Source organism: Myotis brandtii, unplaced genomic scaffold (assembly GCF_000412655.1).
Source record: "Myotis brandtii unplaced genomic scaffold, ASM41265v1 scaffold612, whole genome shotgun sequence".
NCBI classification, from domain to species: domain Eukaryota; kingdom Metazoa; phylum Chordata; class Mammalia; order Chiroptera; family Vespertilionidae; genus Myotis; species Myotis brandtii.
Genome location: NW_005370328.1, coordinates 2,653,003 through 2,677,529, shown reverse-complemented (window position 1 = coordinate 2,677,529; position 24,527 = coordinate 2,653,003). Strand labels below are relative to the sequence as shown.

The window sequence follows — 24,527 nt, the reverse complement described above, 5'->3', positions numbered from 1 at the left end:
GCGCCCCTCCCTCCTCTCCTTCCATGGCTTGACCGTCTGTGAGACTCATATAATTCTTTTAAAGTGATTTATTTCTAACAGATGTGACCATCCGGCCGCGGGGACCTGGATGCACGGTGCCCCTAACAACTTTAATTTCTGGGTAGAAGAAGCACACATCCCACTAATAAATAATTATCGCTCCGTTAAGGAAAAGATGCCGAGGCGTGAGGTATGAGGACCAGGTACTTCTGGGCAGAAAGGACACGCAGATGGGGTTTCCTGTGGTCCCACCTCTTCTCAATCTAAATGTGCTAATTATTGTATTTCTAGAACATGGCAGGTCATGAAGGAAGAACATCAGTCATGGTTTAATGTATATCACACTATTTAAAAAAATATATATATATTTCAGAAAGAAAGGGAAAGGAAGAGAGAGATAGAAACATCAATGATGAGAGAGAATCATGGATTGGCTGCCTCCTGCATGCCCCACACTGGGGATCGAGCCCACAACCCAGGCATGTGCCAGGACCGGGTATTGAACTGTGATCTCCTGGTTCATAGGTTGACTCTCAAGCACGGAGCCATGCCGGCAGGGCCACCACACTATTAAGAAAGCTGGTTTTAGGTATACAGTTTCTTGTAAACCGAATATTACACAGGGTTAGGTAAGAGAAGATGACCACAGAGGTCTGGTGTAGAGGGAAGTCATAGGCGATGTCAGGAGGGGGGCGGATGGCACATCCCCCCAAGTTCTCTAAGTGGCTCTGGGGCATCACAAGGTGTCAGCGCGCCATTTCTGGATGCTGGAGAGGGGGCCCCAGGCAGCGCCACCTCTGGAACACCTTGGAAGGCCAGAAGGTGGGCGGGATCATACAGTTTTAGAGAGTAAACATCATGGTCTGATAACCTGTACAGATATTTTTTGAAAAAAAATATCAAGATGTTTTGGTCTAATAGGTGCAAGAACGTGAAAGATTACCGACTTCCTCAAAAAGCAACCATCTTTACTGTTATGCTCAAAAGTTGAAGATTGTTTGGAGTAACCCTCCTTTTAATATCGGTCCCCAAATAGCAGGATTGGTTTCTTCAGCAATAGAGTGGTAGCTAGCATCTTAATACTTACTAGTCATTCTTAAGGGAGACCATGGAGTATGGCATCCCTTCTCCCCAAGAATAGAAACACTTAAAAAGGTCAACTTCTATCATCTGGCCTAGAACTGGTTAGCTGTCCCCCACCTGGGACAAGATGTGCACCTGGGCCCACTCCTAGGACAAGAGAATTAGGATCGAGACCCGGACAGAGCTTCTCCCTGAGAATCCGGCAGAGGAGAGGGGACTGTGTTCTTGACACAACAGAGCTAAGAAAGAAGAGTTTTCAAGGCGGTTTCTAGTTCGTTCGCGTTCCTTTGTATGCCGGTTGCCTGCCATGATGTTTATGTAATTCTGACAGGGTTCTTAATGACACACTAACAGATTGTAAAACACGCTGCTGGCATTGACTTGTGTTTTTTTTTTATATTTTTAAAACAATGTCCTTCATGTAACAGTAGTTAAGCGCGGCAGAAGGACATCATTAGAGCCATGGTTAAAGTGTAATTTACACCATTAGGAAGGCAGGAGCAATTTTTATTGCCTGGCAATTTTCTTGCTGAAATATTTGGACCATATGGCTCCATTTGTGTAATAACCTTAATTTCTGCACCCTTCAGGTCTGCCTCCGTCTCCCACGGAATGGGAAAATGCAGTTTAGCAGAAAAGGCAACTGCCTATACTTAGAGAGTGGAGATTAATAACGTGTCGCGTCCTGTTTTTGGTGAAGGAATTGGAACAGCGGCCAGATGGTCTCTCTACAAATAACTGTCAGGGGTCTTGATCTAATCAATACAATGTATTAATACATCTCCCTCTGCAGTTCCTCCGGGGGATGGCGCACAACATCTGGAATGAATGGGGAGGGGGGGGGACCCGCCAAGTAGAAAGCCGATTCTTTTCAGAATCAAACTGAGCCCAATTAATTTTTCATGTATCCTTGATAACTGTTTCATAACGAGCGATGAGTCTTGACGGGTTTGGGGTTGGCAGAGCAGGCTGCCCGTGCTTCCTATCCCCATTCAGTCCACTTATAGAAACCAACCCATTAATCAAGCGATCTGGCAGGAAACCCGAATCTCAGCTCAGCAAGAGATCAATAACCATCCTAAACACACACACACACACAACACGGAAGCAGCCGCTAATGGGCCCGGGTATCCAGCCATGACATTAGTAATTGCTGGGGCAAAAATAAAACTCGGGATCATGATCACCCAATGGGAACTTGTGCGATGAAATTCATTACTTGTGTCTTGTCAAAAAGTAGCATTTACCTCCGTTGGAAATACCCTGTGATTTTACTAGCTAGACATGGCCACTATCTTTCAGAGGTAGACAATGAAACTTTTTCGGAATGGATTAAAACTCTCTGATTTTGTAATGTGGATATTTTGTAATCCAAGTAGCATCTACTAGTAAAATGTTTAAGAATGAGTTATTACGCTTATTTTAAATTCAGAATACCTGCAGGGATCCTTAATACAAGCTTTAGCCCAACCACGTATGACCCTGAGAGCCTCCTGGGCTAAGAACCCCGATGTGATGTTCGATTGGTGGAATTCCTTAACTCCTTGGCTGGCTTTTAATGGGAGGATGTACACTTCAAATCATAACGTCTTATCACTTTCCCAATGGTATCATCTCACGTCTTGACTGTTCTACCAAATGCGAACCAGCCATTTTGCTTCTCAGTGAGCAAATCCGCCTGGGCTTGGCCTGGATTCCTCCCCTCCCTTCCTCCTGAAGGCGAGGCGCTATAGCATGACCCATGGAGAAGAGTTCAGAGATGGGGGGCACTTCAAATCATAACGTCTTATCACTTTCCCAATGGTTTCATCTCACATCTTGACTGTTCTACCAAATTCGAACCAGCCATTTTGCTTCTCAGTGAGCAAATCCACCTGGGCTTGGCCCGGATTCCTCCCCTCCCCTTCCTCCTGAAGGAGAGGCGCTATGGCATGACCCATGGAGAAGAGTTCAGAGATGGGGGAATGGAGGAAACCCATGACCCGTTTGCTAAAACGTTCCTTCCGGGCTCTGGGACCGCAGGCGGGAACTCCTTCTGTCCTTCAGGGAGTGCGAGTCTGATTAGGAAAACAACAACAACACATCTCGTGGGAGGTCCGGCCACAAAGCTAGTCATGCCCTGACCGATCATCAGCTCAAACGCTGCCAGGAGGACAGAAAGGTCTTAGGAACCACCCAGGAGCTGCAGGGTGAGGTCACATTCATCTTCGCTGACAGCAGGACTGAGAATCATGAACCGTGCTCGCTCCATCCCTGGTTTGTGGTTCGGCGGGGTGGGGAGGTGGGGACAGCTGGGCTTGGAATCGGGGCCATGAGTTAAAGTCCTCTTAGGTTCCTTTAAGTATTAATGAGTACAATCGATGCCTATGCATGACTAAGTAACTGCTTATTATATTGTCATTTGTCTCTCTCCTCATTTGCTCTAAGGACGCCACCAGGCCCAGAGAGGCGTCCTTAATTTTCTTCTTCCTTCTTTTCATCTCTTGTAGCTTCTGGGCACGATGGATTCTCAAAAGAGAGTTATGTGGCCTTGATTAATGGACGGGTCCCACAGTATTTCTCGGTCTCCATCGCCACATCAGCTTTTACGCGTCTAGGTCCTCAATAGCAAACGACGCGCAATTTTCACATCTGCGTGGCTGCCAGGGAAGCAGTGGCCCCGGTTTTCAACTTCGATCCTGTTTGCTGCTGTCCAGTGTGGACACACAGGAGACACATGACCATGGTGCGCTTGCAGGGGAAGCTGTGTAACATGAAGCAAGAAAGCTATTTCCACGAGCGGACTGCATGGCTGAATAAAATCTGAGATTTGGGATCCACAGTACACGGCATCTGGAATCTTCAATGTTTTTCAATGTCGTTACTGAAATATTTAGTTTTTTTTCTCCGTTTCCTTTTTGTGGCTTTGCATTCTGTTGGTGCACCGTAATTTATTTAACCAGTTCCCTCTCCTTTTTTATTTTTTTAAATTTTGTTTTATTGCTTAAAGTATTACAAAGAGTATTACATGTGTCTCCTTTTTTTTTCTCCCCCTGACCTTCCCCTGGCCTCCCATACCCCCCAGTGTCTTGTGTCCATTGGTTATGCTTATATGCATGCATACAAGACCTTCGGTTGATCTCTTACCCCCCGAAATATTTAATTTTTACAAATTGAAACCCTCTGCTGTGACAAAGACAGAAGAGAGTCGCCACATGATCTTACTCATACTAGTATATGGAGTTTAAGGAACCAAATAAATTGATGAACAAAAATAGACACAAAGACACAGAAGCAGGAACAGACTGTGGAACCTCGTAGGGAAGACAGGGGAGGGTGGGTGGGAAGAGATCAACCAACGAACTTGTATGCACATATGCATAACCCGTGGACACAGACAATGGGGTGGTGAGGGGGGGGATGGGAGCGGGCATTCTGTCCTGGACTCACCAGTGGTGTGCTCACCCCACTTCCATCAGAAGGATGTTTGAAAAGAAATCTATGGAAACAGCCCAGTGCCCATCAGTAGATGAGTGGATAAAAAAGCTGTGGTCCATTTACTCCATGGAATACTATGCAGCAGTAAAAAAAAAAAGGCTCTCTTACCCTTTGAGAGAGCATGCAGGGACTTAGAGAGTATTATGCTAAGCGAAATAAGCCAGTCAGAGAAAGACAAGTATCACGTGATCTCACTCAGACATGGAATCTAAAGGACAAAATTAACTGATGAACAAAATCGATCCAGAGACATAGAAGCATAGAACAAACTTTGAAATCTCAGAGGGAAGGTGGGAGGTGGGGTTGGGTCGATGAGGGTGGGAAGAGATCAACCAACGAACTTGTATGCACATATGCATAACCGGTGGACACAGACAATGGGGTGGTGAGGGGGGGATGGGAGCGGGCTGGAAGAGTTTAATGGGGGGGGGGGGAAGGAGGACCCATGTAATACTTTCAACAATAAAGATTTTAAAAAAAGATAGTTGCTATTCCGGGACTCCCAGTCCAGAGATATAACCGACAATGCCTACAGTTTGAGCTTAGCAACGTCCAGATACAGCACAAACAAGGTGTTTCCCCTTAAAAATCACATTGAGATAAAAAAATTCATTTTGCAAACCCGTCTCATATACATTTGCAGGTGTTGGGTGTGGGTCACTGCATTTGGATTAAAAAGCCAATGTCTCTCTCTACATGAGAGGTCACTAGCTGGTGTTAAGGCAACATCTTCTCGCTGTTCGGCGTAATTAAAATATTCCAGCAGCGGTCTCCGTAATTTGAGAACCACGGTATTGTTGTAATATTTTTCTAGGCTTCAGGAGCTTGCGATTGTTTGGCCCAATCAAACCCGGGAACACTGGAGAAGTTATCACCCATCAAGGTAATTACTTTCAAGTTGAAATAATTACTCTATCAATGTTAATGGTCTTTCAACTTCAATAAAGCACTCACCTGCCGATAATCACGGCTCACCTCTTGCTCTAATGCAATTCCCTCTCTATTTAGCAGGTTATATTACAGCCGTTACAGTGGTCACTTGTCCCGAACAGATGCTGAATTTCACTTTGATCGGCCGTGAACCATAAAGGAATTGGTCATCTGTGTCTGGTTCTCCCTCACCCAGAAGCCCTTGCGGAGCCCAGGAGGTGATCTCCTGGCTGCAACAGGGCACTCTGGGGGCAGCCACCTCGTCTCAGGTAGGGGCTCCTTTGCACCTGCGACAAGGGCACCGTAGTTCAATTAACTCCCGCTCTTCGCTGCCGTTTGCAGCTTGCTGTCGCTGCTAAATGGCGTCTATTCTGAACTCTTGGCCTGGGCCCGTTAGTGTGCGCATTAGTTCGTTCGACTTTCATGTATGGTTTTAATAAGACTGGGGGGACTTGGGGGCGTTCTTCAAGGGTTTCCTTATAACCCAGTCCAAGGCCAGAAAATAACAGCATACCTGAGTTAGAGGGCAGCTGCCCCACCAAGAGGTGAAATAGGGAGGTGCCAACTTGGCAGAATCTGTTCAATATGGGAAGAGAGAGAGAGAGAGAGACCGCAAGTTGTGCTGATATGATCCCAGACCTCGAGAGAGAGAGAGAGAGAGAGAGAGAGAGGGACCGCAAGTTGTGCTGATATGATCCCAGACCTGGGGCAGTGGGCACGGTCTTGTGAGTGCCCTGGCCGGGGAACACAGCTAGTGTGAGTGGAAAGGGCCTGGGCAGGTTCCCAGAGGGGCAGGCATCAGATAGCAGGGGGGGATGGGCAGCACTAAACACCAGGGAGACGCAAAGCACAGTCTTGCCCCAGGCCATTAAGGAATAGAACCCAATCCAGGACTTGAGAAATTACCTGGAAATTAACAGTCTGGTATCCGAAAGCATTTACATGAGCAAGCATCAGGATTTTGGCGCGAGGTGAGGAAAGCTTAAAATATATAAAACTCAAGGCGTTTCATCGCTGACCCAATGAGTAGATGCAGTTGCCTTGCACAAACTAAGGTGTTTCTACATTTGCTCATTTCTTCCAGCCTCTGTTAATCCAAATAGTAAAACTCCTTAAACTGCACTGCCTGTTTATATTGCTGCTGAGTTTCTAGTCCTTTGCATACGTATTCACTTACTTAGCCCTCGAAACAGCCTTGGGAGGTAAGTGCTAGTAGCATCTTAGTTCAGGCTAGCCCCGTGGTTGTCAAACTGCGGCTCTCGAGCCACATGCGGCTTTTTGGCCCCTTGAGTGTGGCTCTTCCACAAAATACCACGTGCGGGCACACGTACAGTGTGATTGAAACTTCGTGGCCCATGCGCCGAAGTCGGTTTTCGGCCTGGGCGAGTCTATTTTGAAGAAGTACTGTTGATATTTGGCTCTGTTGACTAATGAGTTTGCCGACCACTGGGCTAGACCATTAAGAAGGAAGACGTTTGAAGTGTAAGGTCATGATCACTGGAGCAGGAGGAGGAAACGACATGTGAGGAGATTCCAAGGTGGCTGGCCAGCAGGAGGGTTCCAGATCCTTTAGAACAGTGGTTCTCAACCTTCTGGCCCTTTAAATACAGTTCCTCATGTTGTGACCCAACCATAAAATTATTTTCGTTGCTACTTCATAACTGTCATGTTGCTACTGTTATGAATCATAATGTAAATATCTGATATGCAGGATGGTCTTAGGTAACCCCTGTGAAAGGGTCGTTCGACCGCCAAAGGGGTCGCGACCCACAGGTTGAGAACCATTGCTTTAGAATAGAAGTAGACTCACTAGGCGCAGTGAGGGGTTGGACTGGGAAGGAAGGAAGGGGAGGACTCTAGGATGGCCTGGCCTGAGCAACCAGGAAGATGACAGATGACGGGGCCATGGAGTGATGGGACAGGATGCACCAGGGAGTGATGAGAGCAGCGGAGAGAAATTCTAGGCGATGCACATCTCTGTCGAAGCTGCTAGACACACCTCTGCAGGGCTTGACAGACGGACAGAACCAGCCTTTCACCTCGAGGACCATGTTCCGCGGAAGATCTGTGTAAGACCACCCATGTAAGAGAAGATCCTGGTTCTTCACTGTCTCATTAACATTGTTCTGCTCCATCCATCATCGCTTTCTGTGGGGCACAGAGGCTTCTGCGTGGTACTTCCAATGTTAATGGAAAACAAGTGAAAGAAGGGAATCAGGAGAGAAGCTTCTCCAGGTGCCTCCTCACCCCCTGGGGGAGGCAGGAGGGATACCCCACTTCCTCTCTCAGGCTGCTGAGGGAGAGCCAAGAAAACAACGTAAGAAGTTGGGGGGTGTTTGTATGGAAGGTGAGGTGGACATTCTACTCTACTCAAGAGGCTTGCCACTGAGATGAAGACACTCAATTTTGATGCAGCCACTAGGAGAGGAAGGGTTTTCTGAGGTTCTATTAAATACACACACACACACACACACACACACACACCTTAGAGAGAGAGGAAGGGCTAGAGATAGAAACATCAATGATGAGAGAGAATTACTGACTGGCTGCCTCCTGCATGCCCCCAACTGGGGATTGAGCCCACAACCCCTGGGCATGTGCCCCGACTGGGTATAGAACCAGGGACCTCCTAGTTCATGGGTTGATACTCAACAACTGAGCCACACCAGCCGGGCTGAGATTCTTATGTGATCCCAAGAGTTGGGAATCTGGCCTAACAGAAAAGCTGATCTCTGATTCTATCCAATGAATTCTGAAGTGGCGAGTCTTACCCAATGTGGTAGGTCAAGCAGAGAAGTTATTGTTGGACAAGCTGTGCTTTCCTTATTGAACTGAACAAGTTGGCCCCAGTTCTAGTGGATGCCAAGAAAGGAATGAGTCTTGTCAATGTGACCGAGCCTGATATTGGCTGACTGCTCTGGAGAGGGGTGCCCGGAAGTACAGGAGGTTGTGGGGCGGATCTCTGGGGCAGTAGGGGTCGGGGTACGAGGAGGAGTTAGCCAGAGAGTGTACTGCCTGCTTCAGGGACTGGGAAGCGTGGGCTTTCCCATGGGAGACTTCTACATGACCCACAGAGAAAATCCCAGGAGACACCTGCCCCACAGGCAGCAATGACGGATGGGTGAGAACAATATTAATGAACGAGGCTCTGCTCCTTTTGTGTCTAATTCTGTCTTTTCTGCCAAGATCTTGCGGACATCAACAAGAGAAGAGGAGGAAGAAAAATGAACACGCCCTTTCTTCTCCACTGTAGACCCATTAACACCAGTCAGGTCTTAGACTGGATTTAGACTGGATTTTATTTTAAACACCGGCAATGAGTCCTGATTACTGAAATCTGGCTGGTTGCTGTCACTAACAGTGATTGGAGGACCTGCCCTAGAGACTATCGATGAGTGAGCGAGAGAGGCCTGATGACCTTGTTGAAATTCAGTGGCTGGAGAAAAAGAAACCTCTTTCAAAGGAGTAGTTCCATGACGTTTAAGAAGACTTACATGGATCTGTTTTTCGCAGCCCCCAATGATATTGAGTTAAAAGTGGATCCCCAATATTTATTAGTGATCGATAGGGTATTATTAGAAAAAGGATAAATATAATATAAATCTAATAAGTGAAAAGTTAACGTCAAGCCAAATACATCATTATAATAAAGAAGGGTTGTGCCAGCCAATATTCATGGTTTTGTGTGACATTCACCCACCCATATTTTGTATCTTTTATATAAGAGAATGGATGACACAGTTATCTCATATTATAAAATGTAAACCATTAACACCAGTCAGGTCTTAGACTGGATTTAGACTGGACGTTATTTTAAACACCGGCAATGAGTCCTGATTACTGAAATCCGGCTGGCTGCTGTCACTAACAGTGATTGGAGGACCTGCCCCAGAGACTATCGATGAGTGAGCGAGAGAGGCCTGATGACCTTGTTGGAATTCAGTGGCTGGAGAAAAAGAAACCTCTTTCAAAGGAGTAGTTCCATGACGTTTAAGAAGACTTACATAGATCTATTTTTCGCAGCCCACAATGATATTGAGTTAAAAGTGGATCCCCGATATTTATTAGTGATCAATAGGGTATTATTAGAAAAAAAGGATAAAGATAATATAAATCTAATAAGTAAATTTAATGTCAAGCCAAATACATCATTACAATAAAAAAGGGTTGTGCCAGCCAATATTCATGGTTTTGTGTGACATTCACCCACCCATATTTTGTATCTTTTATATAAGAGAATGGATGACACAGTTATCTCATATTATAAAATGTAAAAATCTCAGCTTATAGAACTGATACAGAAATATATGGAAATTGTTTTTATTACCACTTTTTCTTTATTTTGGAAAGATGGTTTTTCTAGATAGACCTCCAAGAACATTTTTTCTGCCTTATAAGTGGATCTGGGGAGAAAAGGCCAAGAACCACCACATTTTAAGAGCTAATTTAAGATCATGTGTAAAGCTTATAGAACTGATACAGAAATATATGGAAATTGTTTTTATTACCACTTTTTCTTTATTTTGGAAAGATGGTTTTTCTAGATAGATAGATCTCCCAGAACATTTTTTTCTGTCTTATAAGTGGATCTGGAGAGAAAAGGCCAAGAACCACCACATTTTAAGAGCTAATTTAAGATCATGTGTAAAGAGCAATAATACTTTACACTATACTAAGCCAAAACAAAAATGAAATTAAAAATAAACCAATCAATTTACTCACAAACTATCCATAATATGGCAATTACGAAGTATCTCATTTCCCCCACAACACATCTACTGAATGGTGAATTTGAGACGACCACACGAGGAAATTTTGAATACCTCCTCCATGACATTGGGCAAGGGAGTCTGGCAACTAGAATCTAGAGACTAGAGTTTGTATTTCTGGATTTTATTCCCAGATTGGAAGCCAACTCTTAGTGACCCATCTGACTCGCTTACCCCTCAGCTCCGCATGCTTGAGTCTATGCACAGGGCGAAGGACCATCTATCCTTCTGGATACTGGGCAAATGTATGATCTGGACTTGATGTTTTACAACCCTGGGGAGGAAGGGGGTTGGCAGGGATACACTTAGAGCACGGACTGACAGGTAAACCACCTTTGCCTTTAAATCCCCAGTTATTTCTGCCAGTATAATGGCGGGAGCCAGGAAGAAAAAAGCAAACCAATCGGAACGGTGGCAGCAGGGTGGCCAGCCTCGCCAGGCGTGTTCCCTGCACACACCACCACGGAAAGCTCGAATGCCAAGCGAGGCTACGTGCAGCCTCTCTCCTGACACCGCACAATTCATCACCGAGCAACTGGGAAGGGAGTTTGAGGACTTCTGCCTAAAGCTTGTTTTCGGTGGTGATGGGCATTGGTCCAAAGAGACCCTAACAATCTAGAGTTCTCTCTTTTCCCCTCAGAAGGACCTACTTAGGCCCAAAAGGAGATGAAACTTCGGGAGGTTGGGAGAGAAGCTGGTGATACATTCAAACCCACACTCTTTCCATCTCTCCTCTCCTGCTGCCTCGGCTGCTGCTGCTGCTGCTCCTGCTCCTGCCAGCACATATGCTCTCCACCCCCGTGGAGGACCCCCACTGCCAGTTCTCCATCCACTGCCACCATCGGAGGACTCATGCATCCACCGCATCTGTCTTATGTGGCTCTCCCAGCAACGTCCACCTGTCTGTAAACCGCTCTGGGGGGACTTTGGGACAAGCTGGTGATGGCACGGCACTACCAGCAACGTACTGGTGGCACCTCGAGCAGAGATGAGACCTCAATAAGCAAGTAACTAAGGAAGGGGAATTAGCGATTCCTCTTGCAAGTCTGCGGACTGAATTGTAATCCTGCAGTTGTGAGGACTGAGTCTGTGTCTCACCAATCAAAAATAGAGTTCCTTTCTTTGGAGAATTTCAGCCAAAACCGTCTATGAGACAAGGACTTGAAAAATTTCCTAGGGCGGGCACAGAAATGGAAGCAGATAGGGAAGATGTTTAGCTAGTAAAGGAGTTAGAGACATAGCAAGCCGAGCCAGGAAGGCACTCAGAGAAAGATTTAAAAGGGAATCATCAAAACACGAGCAGCAGAAACTCAGAAGCAAAGAAACGTAAAGACTCAAAATGCCCAGCAGTAAGAATCTGTACCCCCGCCTGGATTATTCATCGTCTTCCCAGTGTCTGCTGTGCCCAAGGAAGGGCCCAGTCTCATGGTAGACTTCACAGAGTTGAGTGTAGAATTGAATATTGGCATATTGGCTATAGTGCTCAATGACTATTTGCCAAACTGGACTGAATCATCAATAATCTGTCCCTGACCCTAAAGACCCGTTGCCCGTGTACAGAAAAGGCATGCTGTTGATGTGGGCTTGCGTTACGGGGGAGAGGGATTTGTCTGGGATAAAAGGAGCAGGCTTCTCGGACGGGGAGGGCCTGGAATCCAGCGGCAGCATCCCCTTCTTTAGACGCCTTTAAAAAAGGCTGAACACATGCTCTTGGAAAGCTCCTGACAAAGACCGTCCTGTTTCTGTATCTCCTACAGGAGCTCAGGCTAAGCCAGGCATAAAGGGCGTGCCAAGAGATAGCTGGTGAGCTGAACTGTGTTATGGTCCAGAGGTGGGCCAACCCAGGAAAATCACCACTAAGCTACAGTGCACGGGATATCCATATCTACATTTACACATCTAGGCAGATGTACCTAGAAGTTTAATTTTCTTCTTCCTCAAAGAGCCAATCATATCACATATCTATATCTGTCTAAAGATATCTAACTCTACGTCTATCTATTCTGGGTGATACTGTTCCATTCATATAATCTCTATATCTATCTATATCAATGTACCTATAGAGGTATAGATATGTGGTACAATTGGATCTTTAAGAAAACAGAAAATTAAATTTCTATCTAATTTTATCTCAGCCTCATCCCCACGAGATATACAGAAACAACTTTAATACTTACATTTAGTGGATTTGGAAATCAGGGAAAGCGAGATTCATTTATTTGCTTGAGTTAATCATGGTCAGCAAACTAGTTGCCAATATCGCTTATACTCAGTTCAGTATATTATTCCCATGACCACATTGCTTCTTTTAACACGTGGAAGATTTCCATATATTTAACCCCCAAGTGAAAATAATGACAAATGAGATATAAACAGAGAATCTCAGCATATTAACCCGATAACCTAGGTATCTACTATCGTTCTCAGTACTCACCGCTACTGTGAAAGCACGCACGGGGGAGATGCTGAACGTGGGGTCCTCCGGCCTCTCCTGGTAGACCACGTGGTACCGGGAGATGATGCCATTGGGAGAGCCTGGCTCCGTCCAGTTCAGCAGAACCGAGTGAGCACCAGTGGCCTGAGCCCAGGGCGCCGGCAGGTCTTGGGGTGGGGCCTCCAGTGTCCGTGCTGAGGTCCACAGACTCTCCACGGAGCCCCCGGAGTTCTGGGCTCTGACCTGGTATTCGTAGAGCGTGAACGGCCTCAGGGTGCCCGCAGCATCGGTAAATCCGAAGGCTCCTTCTGACCAGACAAACACCAGGGTCTCCTCGTCAGAGCCAGCAGGACGTCTGAAAGGGAACCCAGGCGGTCAGGGACAGCTGCACACTTCAAAGCCAGGTGGGCAGACAGAGTAGGACATGGCTTTGTAGGAGATTTTGGTATCAACTCAACGGTCTCTTCCTCGTGTCATGACGGAAGGAGACCAGATGGAAGAGTTCACCAGAGGCCTGATCAAATGCCATTTTCAAAAGATGGTTTAAAGATCCTCCTATATAATAAAAGGCTAATATGCAAATTGTCCCCTTGGGAGTTCGACCAACCGGAAGTTGGACCGCTCACTATGACGTGCACTGACCACCAGGGGGTGGCGTGGAATGAAGGAAGGCCCCAGCTGGTAGCTGGCAGCCAGGGGAAGGAAGGCCCTGATCAGCCCTGATCACCAGCCAGGCCTAGGGACTCTAACCGTGCATGAATTTCATGCACCAGGCCTCTAGTATAAATATATTTGGTTAATCTTAAAAAGTGAAACATTACCCATAATCACATTTTCTTGTATTAACTTCCAGACATTTTTTTTAAAATTACACATGCAAATACAGGGTGTCCCCCCAAAATGTAGACATTACGGACACTGCTTCTGTTTATAATTAAGGATTAATTATAATTAATGATTAATTCCAATGGGTTAAATCTGTGTAGGTTTGCAGGGCCTGGCCTTTGTACTTGAGGCAGATACCAGGTACCCGGGGTGCCACTGGATCCATTCTAATGGGCCACAGGGCTCCCGGCCCAGGTCTCCGCTCATGGAGTATTTTCAAAGGTGTCTGCTAGGAATGTAATACAGCAATCGAACATACGAACTTCTATGGGGAGATAACATTTTCCATTTTGTCTGGCTTCAACCTTCCTAGGACAATTCAATTAATTTTTTATTAAACTCTTGTGAATTCCCACACTGAGGTGTAGCCATGGTTGTCATAAAACTGACATGCTTAAAAAAAATGGCCTGAAAGTGTGAATTTAAAAAAATCTATACTATGTAAGAGATTGAGTATTACGTTAGTCTCAAGTTTTATTCACTGATACAACGAAAGAATGCAGCCTGGTTAAGAATTTCTTGTCACTACTGAATACTTAATAAATTCATATTGTGGTGAGGTAAGTATTTTACCTGTGGTGTTAAAAACAGAATATCTTATGTCTGATAAGCTCTGAACAGAAGAGGTTGGACAGGCCACAATTACTCATAGTTTAGTTAAGATTTGGGCTTCAACTGTTCATTTAACGGGACGTGTTTCCTCTTGAGCTCTCTATGGGGAGAGAAATCACATTTTAAGATCTCTCTGAGTAGCCAAATGGCTGTGCTTAAACGCATTTGGGAGATACTTCAATAATACACTTTCCAACTAGAGTTCATTTAATCTTGCTTAACACTAAAAGGAAAAACAAAAATAAGTTTTAAAACTAAGCACTGTGTACTTGAACAGGGAGTCATACTGATGCTGTCTTACTGGAACAGCCTTTACAGAGCTCCCTCCAGCCTGTCAATCACTTAGCCTCCAGGCTATCAGATGGACTGTCGTGGGACCACAGTGCCTGTGTTCGAGTCGCCCTGACTTTACTTAATAGTGACCCCAAAGTGCAAGAGTGATGCTGCCAACTCAGATACGCCCAGGAGAAGCCGTAAAGTGCTCCTGTCAGTGAAAAAGGTGAGGACAGTAAGATAGTTTAAGAGGGAGATTGAGAGAGTCCTCACTGACTAAGTTTTATTACAGTATCTATAATAATAAGAGTGTAATATGCTAATTAGACCAGACATCCTTCTGGGCGACCTTCCGGACAAAGGCGGGGCTGCGAGGGAAACCCGGGTCCTGGGTGCCAGAGGGAAGCTGGTGCTGGCAGCCAGGGGAAGGAAGGCCTACTCTTTTTTTTATTTTTTTAAAATATATATTTTATTGATTTTTGATTTTTTACAGAGAGGAAGGGAGAGGGATAGAGAGTTAGAAACATCGATGAGAGAGAAACATTGATCAGCTGCCTCCTGCATGCCCCCTACTGGGGATGTGCCGGCAACCAAGGTACATGCCCTTGACCGGAATCGAACCTGGGACCCTTCAGTCCAGAGGCTGACACTCTATCCACTGAGCCAAACCAGGTAGGGCAGGAAGGCCTACTCTTGCACGAATTTCGTGTATTGGGCCTCTAATATTGTTATAATTGCTCTACTTGATTAGTTATTGCTGTTAATGTCTTACTGTACCAAATTTATAAATTAAACTTTACCATCACTATGTATGTATAGGGGAAAATTTATCATATATAGGGTTTGTGACTATCTGTGGTTTCAGGAATCCACTGGGGGGGGGGTTTCTTGAAACATATACCCCTTCAATAAAGGGGAACTACTGTATCAGATTAACAGGAAAGCTAAACAGAAGCAACCCCAGTTACAGTCTTGTCCATACCAGGTTACTGTTCTGCTGTTGATTTTTAAAGTCATAAACATCCTATCTCTGTATTGGGGCAGATACTTAATAGGACGATATCACTAACAACAGAAGGGAATTACTGCCCTGCCAGTGTGGCTCAGTGGTTGAGCATCGACCTATGAGCCAGAAGGTCATGGTTTTATACCTGGTCAGGGCACATGCCCAGGTTGCAGGCTGGATCCCCAGTGTGGGGCGTGCAGGAGGCAGCGGATCAATGATTCTCTCTCATATTGATGTTTCTATCTCTCTCTCCCTCTCCCTTCCTCTTTAAAATCAATAAAAATATACTTTTTAAAAAAGGGAATTACTGAGGAGAAATCATTGGGGGAGAGGGGGAGTTTGCAGAGAACAGAGTGACACGCGTTTTAAAAATGGGATTGGCAAATTGGTTTCCTACAATTTAATGAAAATATCTGCATAGGCCAAACCCCGACTTTGGGTTGAGCTAAATGGGTTTCCTTTGGTGGGGTGAGAAGACAGAGGCGGCAAAGGATGAAGCAGAAATTGCAAGCTGTAACCTCCCCAGAAATACTGCAGGCTTGTGGCCGTAACTACATAAGGAGCGCTGCGCAGTCCCAGGATGAAAGCACACGCTGTCTACATTCTATTTCTGTCCTTACGGATTCCTGATTCTTTCCGCAGCTGTCTAAGAAAAATGTGATACTGTTGTTGTCTAAGCACATTTAGACTTCGGCCGGGATCACCGCCGAGTGATGCATGCCCATGTAGGTGAATATAGTGATTGTATCTGGCGGCCCGGTGCGCCATTTCCATTTCACTTTAAATAAAAAACAAAATGTATCTGTGTCAGGCAGTGCCCTTCCCCTGTACTCAGAGGCATCACACGGGCCACAATTATGATTGTGGAGTGATTGTGTCACATTGCGGGAAGGTTTATTGCTTTTGAGCCGGCGAGGCAGTAACACATTCCGCTGCATATTACTCTTTAGATCATTGTTTGCCTGTGACGAGAATAATCAAATGCCATCAAACGCTGTCAAATTCAATTTACAGTATTTTTCATCGAAGCGGGGCTTTCCGCATCCCGTTCCCCGTTTTCCTGCTCGGGAGTTGCGGCGGAATAGCCGCCCTGATCACCAGCTTTATTTACAAAACCGACAGATTGGAGCCGCGTCCCGGTTTAGAGCAGACACTTTATTTCCCTCGATTCAGGATGGAACAGGACGTGGTTCTCTCGTGCAATTAGCATTAAGGGGATGAAAGCAAACCACTCCGAGAGGACGGCCAGCTTATAGCCCTCACAAAGGCGCTCAGCATGAAAGCCTTTACAGGTGCGTGTGCATGTGAGTCAGAACTATGACTCCTCAGCCCGGCCGGCGTGGCTCAGTGGTTGAGCATCAACCTAGGAACCAGGAGGTCACGGTTCGATTCCCGATTCCCGATCAGGGCACAGGCCCCGGTTGTGGGCTGGATCCCCAGTGGGGGGCATGCAGGAGGCAGCCGATCCATGATTCTCTCCCATTCTTGATGTTTCTCTCTCCCTCTTCCTCTCCCTTCCTCTCTGAAATCAATAAAAACATACTGAAAAAAGAAATATGATTCTTCAAATTAACGTCTGCTGAGAAGCAATGTGGCTTGCTCATTTTGGGCAATGCCACCTGTACAACCGGAAATGCAGGAATACATTTCCCCCATCATCATTTTCTGACAAACCCTCAGCGGGTCACTGAAGATTGCTCTGAACCGAAGGGTTTCAATGCTTGAAGGGGCAGAGGGACCTGAACCACGTTTCATGATGTGACCAGGGCGCTGGATTACACAAGGGAAGGTGAGGCCATTGAAAGGAGAGACTGAAAGATGTTGACTGGGGCTGAGGATCTGAGAAGAAACGTGTTGTGGTCTGATGCCTGCTGTGAAGGCCCTGCTTCTGAAAGGGGGTTCTCATCTGCTAATGGTCTATGTCTGCCGTATCTGCCCTGCACACCTCTTCCCTGTCTTACACGGTGCTACGGCCCCAAAGGTTGTGCCCATGCCCCAGTTCATATGCTGAATCGGAACCCCCAATGTGATGGCGTTAGAAGGTGGAGCCATTTGGGGTGTCTAGGTCATCAGAGTGGTTAACCCCCCCAGGAATGGGATTAATGCCCTTATAAAGGGGCCCCCCAGAGCTCCCCAGCTGTTCCCACAGGTGAGGACACAGTGAAATGATTGCCCTCTAGGAACCAGAAGTGGGCACTCACAAGATACTGAGTTCGCCCACGCCTTGATCCTGGACTCCCCAAGAACTGTGAGCCACGCATGTTTGCTGTTCATAAGCTGCCTTGCTATGGTATTTGTTTGTGTTTTTATAGCGGCCTGAACAAATTAACACAGAGTCAGGCGCTTTGCCTCTTGACTCTGTTATTGTTTTACTTTCTTCCCCACTCCATCCCGTGCCTGTCTGTCTGTCTGTCTCTCCCTCTCTCATTCTTTCTCTTCTCCCCTGGATCCATCCATTTCTCCCCACTCCCCCCTGCTCAGGTATGAGAGGCCCCGCTCCCCCTGCTCAGGTATGAGAACCTCCACGTGGCAGGTGATGGGGAGCCTTAGACTTCTCCCTCCAGACCAGTCCCTCCTCTAGGATGGCCCTGTTCGCGGGTCAGGGCCCTGAGAGGACGCTCTGCCCTTCATCAGAGGGAGGGCATGAGGCTCTGAGGTCTCCTCTTTCAGACCCGGCTCAGGCCAAGCTGGCACATGCTGGCTGAGGCTTTTCCCCTCGGATAACATGTCCACGTTCCCAGTCCCAAGCTTAGTCCCCAGTAGGTGCTGCACAAATCATCAATTCCCACCCCTTCCCTTATGGACACAGAAAACGTCTCGGATTCTACAGTCCTGGAATGGCACGCGTTCTTAATTAAACACAACAATGATGATCGATGTTACCTGTGAATAGAGTAGTGGGTGATGACTCCGTTTGGCTTTTTGGGCGGCATCCACGTAACCTCTATGGAAGTGGACCCCAGGGCCCTAAGAACAGGGGGGCTCAGATCCTTTGGGGCTGCTTCTGATGTTCTGACCAACGTCCCACTGCTCACTCCACAGCTTCCTTGGAAAAAAAAATCAAGACCTTTAGTAACTTACCAAGCAGGGAAAAGATTTACATATGCACATAGAAGGGTAAGGATATCGTGGAAATCATTATATCTGAACTTTCATATACACATTTCTACACATATTTTAGATGAGTACTGTAAACCTCTACAGAATTTGAATATTGAAATACAGAATCATTTTTGGAAGGTTCAGTAATTAATTACCACATCTTTATAGAGGCAGAGGCAAGAAAGCTTATGCTCGTCTGAATTGAGGTTCCTCTAGTTCAGCGGTTCTCAACCTTCCTAATGCCGCAACCCTTTAATACAGTTCCTCATGTTGTGGTGACCCCCAACCATAAAATTATTTCTGTTGCTACTTCATAACTGTCATTTTGCTACTGTTATGAATCGTAATGTAAATATCTGATATGCAGGATGTATTTTCATTGTTACAAATTGAACGTAATTAAAGCACAGTGCTTAATCACAAAACCAATATGTAATTATATATGTGTTTTCCGATGGTCTTAGGCGACCCCTGTGAAAGGGTCGTTTGACCCCTTTAGGGTCGTGACCCACAGGTTGAGAACCGCTGCTCTAGTTCATCATAGTCCTAGCAACAAAGCGATAATGTGTTTAATTATTTTTCTTTCTTATGCTTAATTTCTTAAGTTGTGACCTACGCGTCTTCTATGCTCTTAATCATTTTTTGCCAGTATTTTAAAAGAATGACCATCTCTCAACACACAGGAATCAAACAATGAACTTGAAGGATATTGGTTCTTCATAGCCTATGGAGGGACCCAGAGAGGAGACGTTGATTTTACATGTAAATCAAGGGAACATTAATGAAAAGCTATTTCCATGTTGATTTGCTGAAGACCACATCGGGGACAGCAATGCCCTTCAAACCGAAAGGCCTTGGTCTGGTTTGCACAGAGAAGTGGGCAAACTGAGTCACTTTCAGAATGAAAGGAGAGCAAAATCACTGACCCCCTCGTCCTAACCAACTTTATGGGAACTAGTACTCATCTGACGAACAAAATAAACAAAATAGAAACAGACTCACAGGCACAGACAACAGACTGACAGCTGCCCGAGGCGAGGGGGCTGGGGGCTGAATGCAAAAGGGGAAGGGATTAAGCAAAGAAAAACTCAGAGACACAGACAACAGTCTGGTGATTAGCAGAGGGAAAGGGGGTGGGGGAAGTAGAAGAGGCTAAAGGGGGAATAACTGGTGATGGAAGGAGACCTGACTTGGGGTGGGGAGCACACAATGCAATATACAGATGATGTGTTATAGAACTGTATACCTGAAACATACAATCGTGTTAACCAAAGTCACTGCAGTAAATTAAAAAACAAGACAAAACAAAAATGAAAACAAAACCAAAAAACAGAAGTTCCGCCCTAACCGGTTTGGCTCAGTGACAGAGCATTGGCCTCGGGACTGAAGGGTTCCGGGTTCGATTCCTGTCAACGGCACATGCCCTGGTTGTGCAAGAGGCAGCCAATCAATGAGTCTCTCTCACCATTGATGCTTCTCTCTCTCTATCCCTCTCCCTTCCTCTTTGAAATCAATAAAATATATTTAAAACAAACAAACAAACAAATCCCAGAAGTTCCTATGGGACATGTAGCACAGTCTTATCTTCAACATTTCTTTAACCTAAGATGAAGTACACCAATATGAGTTACATTTTTCCTTTTCTTAGCAATTGGGTGTTATATAATATAGAACATTTAAGAGTGAGAGAGGCAGATGACTTCACTGACCACTAGTCTAAGCCACACAACTCAAGGTGACAGGTTATGTACATAAGATAGGGGTCAGGGAAGGGCCTTAAAATATCTATGATTCATTTGAGTGTAACTCAACTTCTAAATAATGCCCCCTTTCCCACCAGCCCCTCCCGAATAAAATTTAAACAGAACCAAGGTGACCACATTGCCCATGCGATTTTTGTAATACCCGACTTGTCTTATAAATACCAGCGATCCCTCTGTGCGGTGCAGGTGTTTTTCCTTTCAAGGGCCTGATAAAACAAGACTTTGCAAAACCACTCTTTTAATTCTATATTTAAATATTCATGATTTAATGTGCAGAAATGCATAATGCTCCACTCAACACCAGGCGCTGATTTTTCTGGGTAAATAGCTCAGGACAAATGAGAAATGAAATGTTAGCCTTTGTATTTGAATTGAGAATCTATCCCTTCTTTTTTTTAATATATAAATTTTTTTTTTATAATAGCCCAGAACAAGTGTCTGAAAGACATTCACCATTTTGACACGCTTGTATCCTTATCTCATACGGTGTAAATGGAGCCAAATTTCCCAGCAGGACGGACTGACGCTGACCCACAGCGGAGGTGACAGGTGGCACGCTGCCAGCACTGAGTAGGACACTGTACTCCACGGGCATCTGGGGGATCAGTATCCCTTGAGAGAGAGAGAGAGAAAAAACACATGTGTACGCTGCACAGAACGGTCAACAAATGTCTATCTCTCAAGAACAACATATATTTAAACTTTTTTTTTAACATAAAGGCATATTATTGCTTAATATAGCACTTAATAACGGCATGCAACGTAAACTGGGAAATACTAGAAGGCATATTCCAAAGTAAGAAATGAGCATCACCATTTAAAAAAACAAATGAAGCATAATAGCTCTTTTCAGAGAGATACTCTACAGGCAAATAAATACAAAGCACATTTCACCTCAAAAAGTACAAGGCAATTAGAAATGGTGTCACAGGCTTTTCCTAGGCTTACTCTTTTTTTTCTCTCGTTTTTTTAAAAAATATAGTTTATTGATGTTTTACAGAGAGGAAGGGAGAGGGATAGAGAGTTAGAAACATTGATGAGAGAGAAACATCGATCAGCTGCCTCCTGCACGCCCCCGACTGGGGATGTGCCCGCAACCAAGGTACATGCCCCCGACCGGAATCGAACCTGTGCCCCTTCAGTCCACAGGCCGACGCTCTATCCACTAAGCCAAACCGGTTAGGGGTCCTAGGCTTACTCTTAAGATATATATATATATATATCTCCCCACCAGTTTCGCTTGTGACAATAATTTTTCTGTAGGCACTGTGTACGCATCCAGTCTGACACAGATCTTTGACATAATAGCCCATAAAGTATCCAAATCAGAGCCTACCTAGAGAATCCCCAGTGCATTAATTATGGAGCCAGGACAGTCCACTCTGTCAGTGAGACTTACGGGTTTGAATACATATGAAATTTGGGTTTGAAAACTGTCATTTTTCACAATACATCCCACGAAAGGAGGTCTTGTCATGTGAGCCTCTTCACAATGCAGTCATCTGATTGAATGACTGTAAGCTTTATTGGATCACACTCAACATACACGCTGGCTTAAGGGGAGGAATGGGCCTTGAATGAGGAACAGAGTAAGTTTTCCCACGAAGTTTTCTCGCTGATCTGACGATCATCATGTTTATGGGTTTAATGATTCACCTTTGTAGTACCTACGTTTAACGTTGTCATAGAAACAATGAAATCTACAGCACAGGACTCAACCCACGAGACGGGGTCTGAAGACCGCAATGTGGTTTTGCTTCTGGCAGCTATAGCCTCAGTATACAAACGGCACAAGAGCTGCTACAAACCAGAGCTGCGCGGGGATTTGTGAAACAGATAAAAATAGGAGTCTCTGAAGGAAACACTGATCACAGGCAAAGGACTGGCCACTTGCTCCCTTTGGAAAAGTGCTGGACTGTGCTGCACTGAGACTGAGAATTTTCACTTTAAATGCAGAACCTCCTTGTTAAACCACCTTTTACATTTTAATCCTCACCCGAGGGTATTTTTCCATTGATTTTAGAGAGAGTGGAAGAGAGAGGGAAAGACAGAGAGGAACATCAATGTGAGAGAAACACATCAACTGGTTGCCTCCTACACATGCCCTGACCAGGGCCTGGGTTAGGGAGGAGCCTGCAACTGAGGTACGTGCCCTTGACCGGAATCGAACCTGGGACCCTTCGGTCCACAGGCCAACGCTCTATCCACTGAGCCAAACTGGCTAGGGCTCTTTTACATTTTACATGTAAAGCTTCCTGCACACCCACTACTGGGGATCGAGCCTGCAACCAGGGCAAGGAATCTAACCAGCGACCTCCTGGTGCACTTAACGATGCCAAACCCACTGAGCACCACTGGCCGGGCGAGGCACAGTCCTGATCTAGGTTTAAACACGGCTAGCCAAAGCACCAACCTGCAAAGACACTTCTCACGTCTTGGCTAATCAAAAGCAAATGTCCTTCGCGTCCACCGAGGAGGGGCGGAGGCAGAAAATGCCCCTGGATGCTGCGAGCCTGTCAAACACTGACACGCGTGCAGGAAGGAGGCCCCTCCACTGTCACAACTTCCAGGACGGTGACATGACAGCCCCCTGTGTCCCCGCCAAGCCCGTGCCATCTGCAAGGAGTCTGAGCCGGCCCGGCCCCCTGGTATTCCGATGGCTAACTGGGATGAAGTGGGCATGTTTGTGAGAGTCAGCTGGGAAGCCCCAAGACCGGGTTGGCCCCCGAGTTCATGCATTTATGTCAGACCGGGAGGAGCAGTGGAAACCCGAGTGAGCCAATTTCCCCTAAGTGCAAATGGCAGCTGCGTTATTCCGTGTCAAAGCTACCCGTCGCCCGGTGACAGGCTGCCGCAGCCCATTTCCCCGCTCGCTAAAGAACAAGGGGCCCGGTGCTTAATATTCCTTGCAGGGCCCCCTTTCATAATTTACAACAACTAGATGCTGATAGGTTATTTAACATTTATGAAGTTAAGATGTAATCAGAAAAACCCTGATTACCTTTACAAATACAAAAGTTAAATTATTCCACTTTTCTCTCTCTCTGTGGTTTCATTTCACAGCAGGTGCGTACTTTACAATGGGACGAGTCAATCAATCTTAAAAAAATATATATATTTTTTAGGAGCTGGAGCAGGAACAATTCTAACAGGGAAACTATTAATTCAGCTTGATAGCCTCATTTGCTTCAAAACGTCAGTTGCACTTAACATACTGCTTTTAAGAAATCAGCCTAAATTCTCCTTGGTCCAGGTAGGAAGAGCGTGGCTATGTCCTTTTGGGGGTGTGAAAGTGAAACACACATCCATAGTTTGAATGATAGTTGTCACCTTATGCACTCTATCCTATTACATAGCAGTGTTCCTGGCAGGAGGGACAACGTCTCACAGTGTTCAGAATCACGCCTTCCCCGTGGGTGTGGCTCAGGAAAGATTCTCATGTCAGTGACAATGAATGGATGAATCAATCCATCCAAAGGCAAATGAACTGCATCCATGAAGATGAAGCTACAAGCGCAGTGACCCTGCTGGGTTGCTGGTGAACTACCCTTGAGCTACTTTGCCCTCATTCATATGTGCCATACCTACAGCAAAGTTTGTGAGCTTTTGATCTGTATCAGAGTAGAATGCAGAAAGAATCATTTACTCCCCGCACTGTTTACACTGAAAAATAGTGAGAAAATATAGCACAGTGGTTGTGACCACAGAATTTGGAGTCAGACTCACTGTGATTCGGCTCTGACACCCATGTGACGAACCAAGAAAAATAGCTCATCACATCTACACTGACTTTCCTCATTAGTAATGTAGGGAAGACCATAGGCCACTACAAGATGCACTGAGCATTAACTGAAATATGTGTTAATCTTGTACAAAAATGCCCAGTACATATTAGAACTCAATACAGTAAGATACATTTAGTTAAACACCCAAAGCAAAGGCAACAAAAGCAAAGTAAACAAGTGGGACTACAGCAAACTAAAAAGCTTCTGTACAGTAAAGGAAACCACCAACAAAATGAAAAGGCAGACTATGAAATAGGAGACAATACATATAAGCTACATACATGATAAAGGGTTAAATATCCAAGTATACAAGGAACTCATACAACTCAATAGCAAAAAAAAAACACACACACACACAAAAAAACAGCAACAAAAGCAAACAAACTA

At 45.5% G+C, this 24,527-nt stretch overlaps 1 protein-coding gene across 1 annotated transcript in view; it reads right to left on the bottom strand.

Moving 5' to 3' along the window:
* USH2A (Usher syndrome 2A (autosomal recessive, mild)) overlaps window positions 1-24,527 on the bottom strand; it is a 408,238-nt gene that overhangs the window by 49,108 nt on the left and 334,603 nt on the right. The window contains 3 exon segments of the mRNA XM_005879907.2: window positions 12,715-13,069; window positions 18,374-18,536; window positions 20,809-20,967. Coding sequence (XP_005879969.1) covers window positions 12,715-13,069; window positions 18,374-18,536; window positions 20,809-20,967 — 677 coding nt within the window.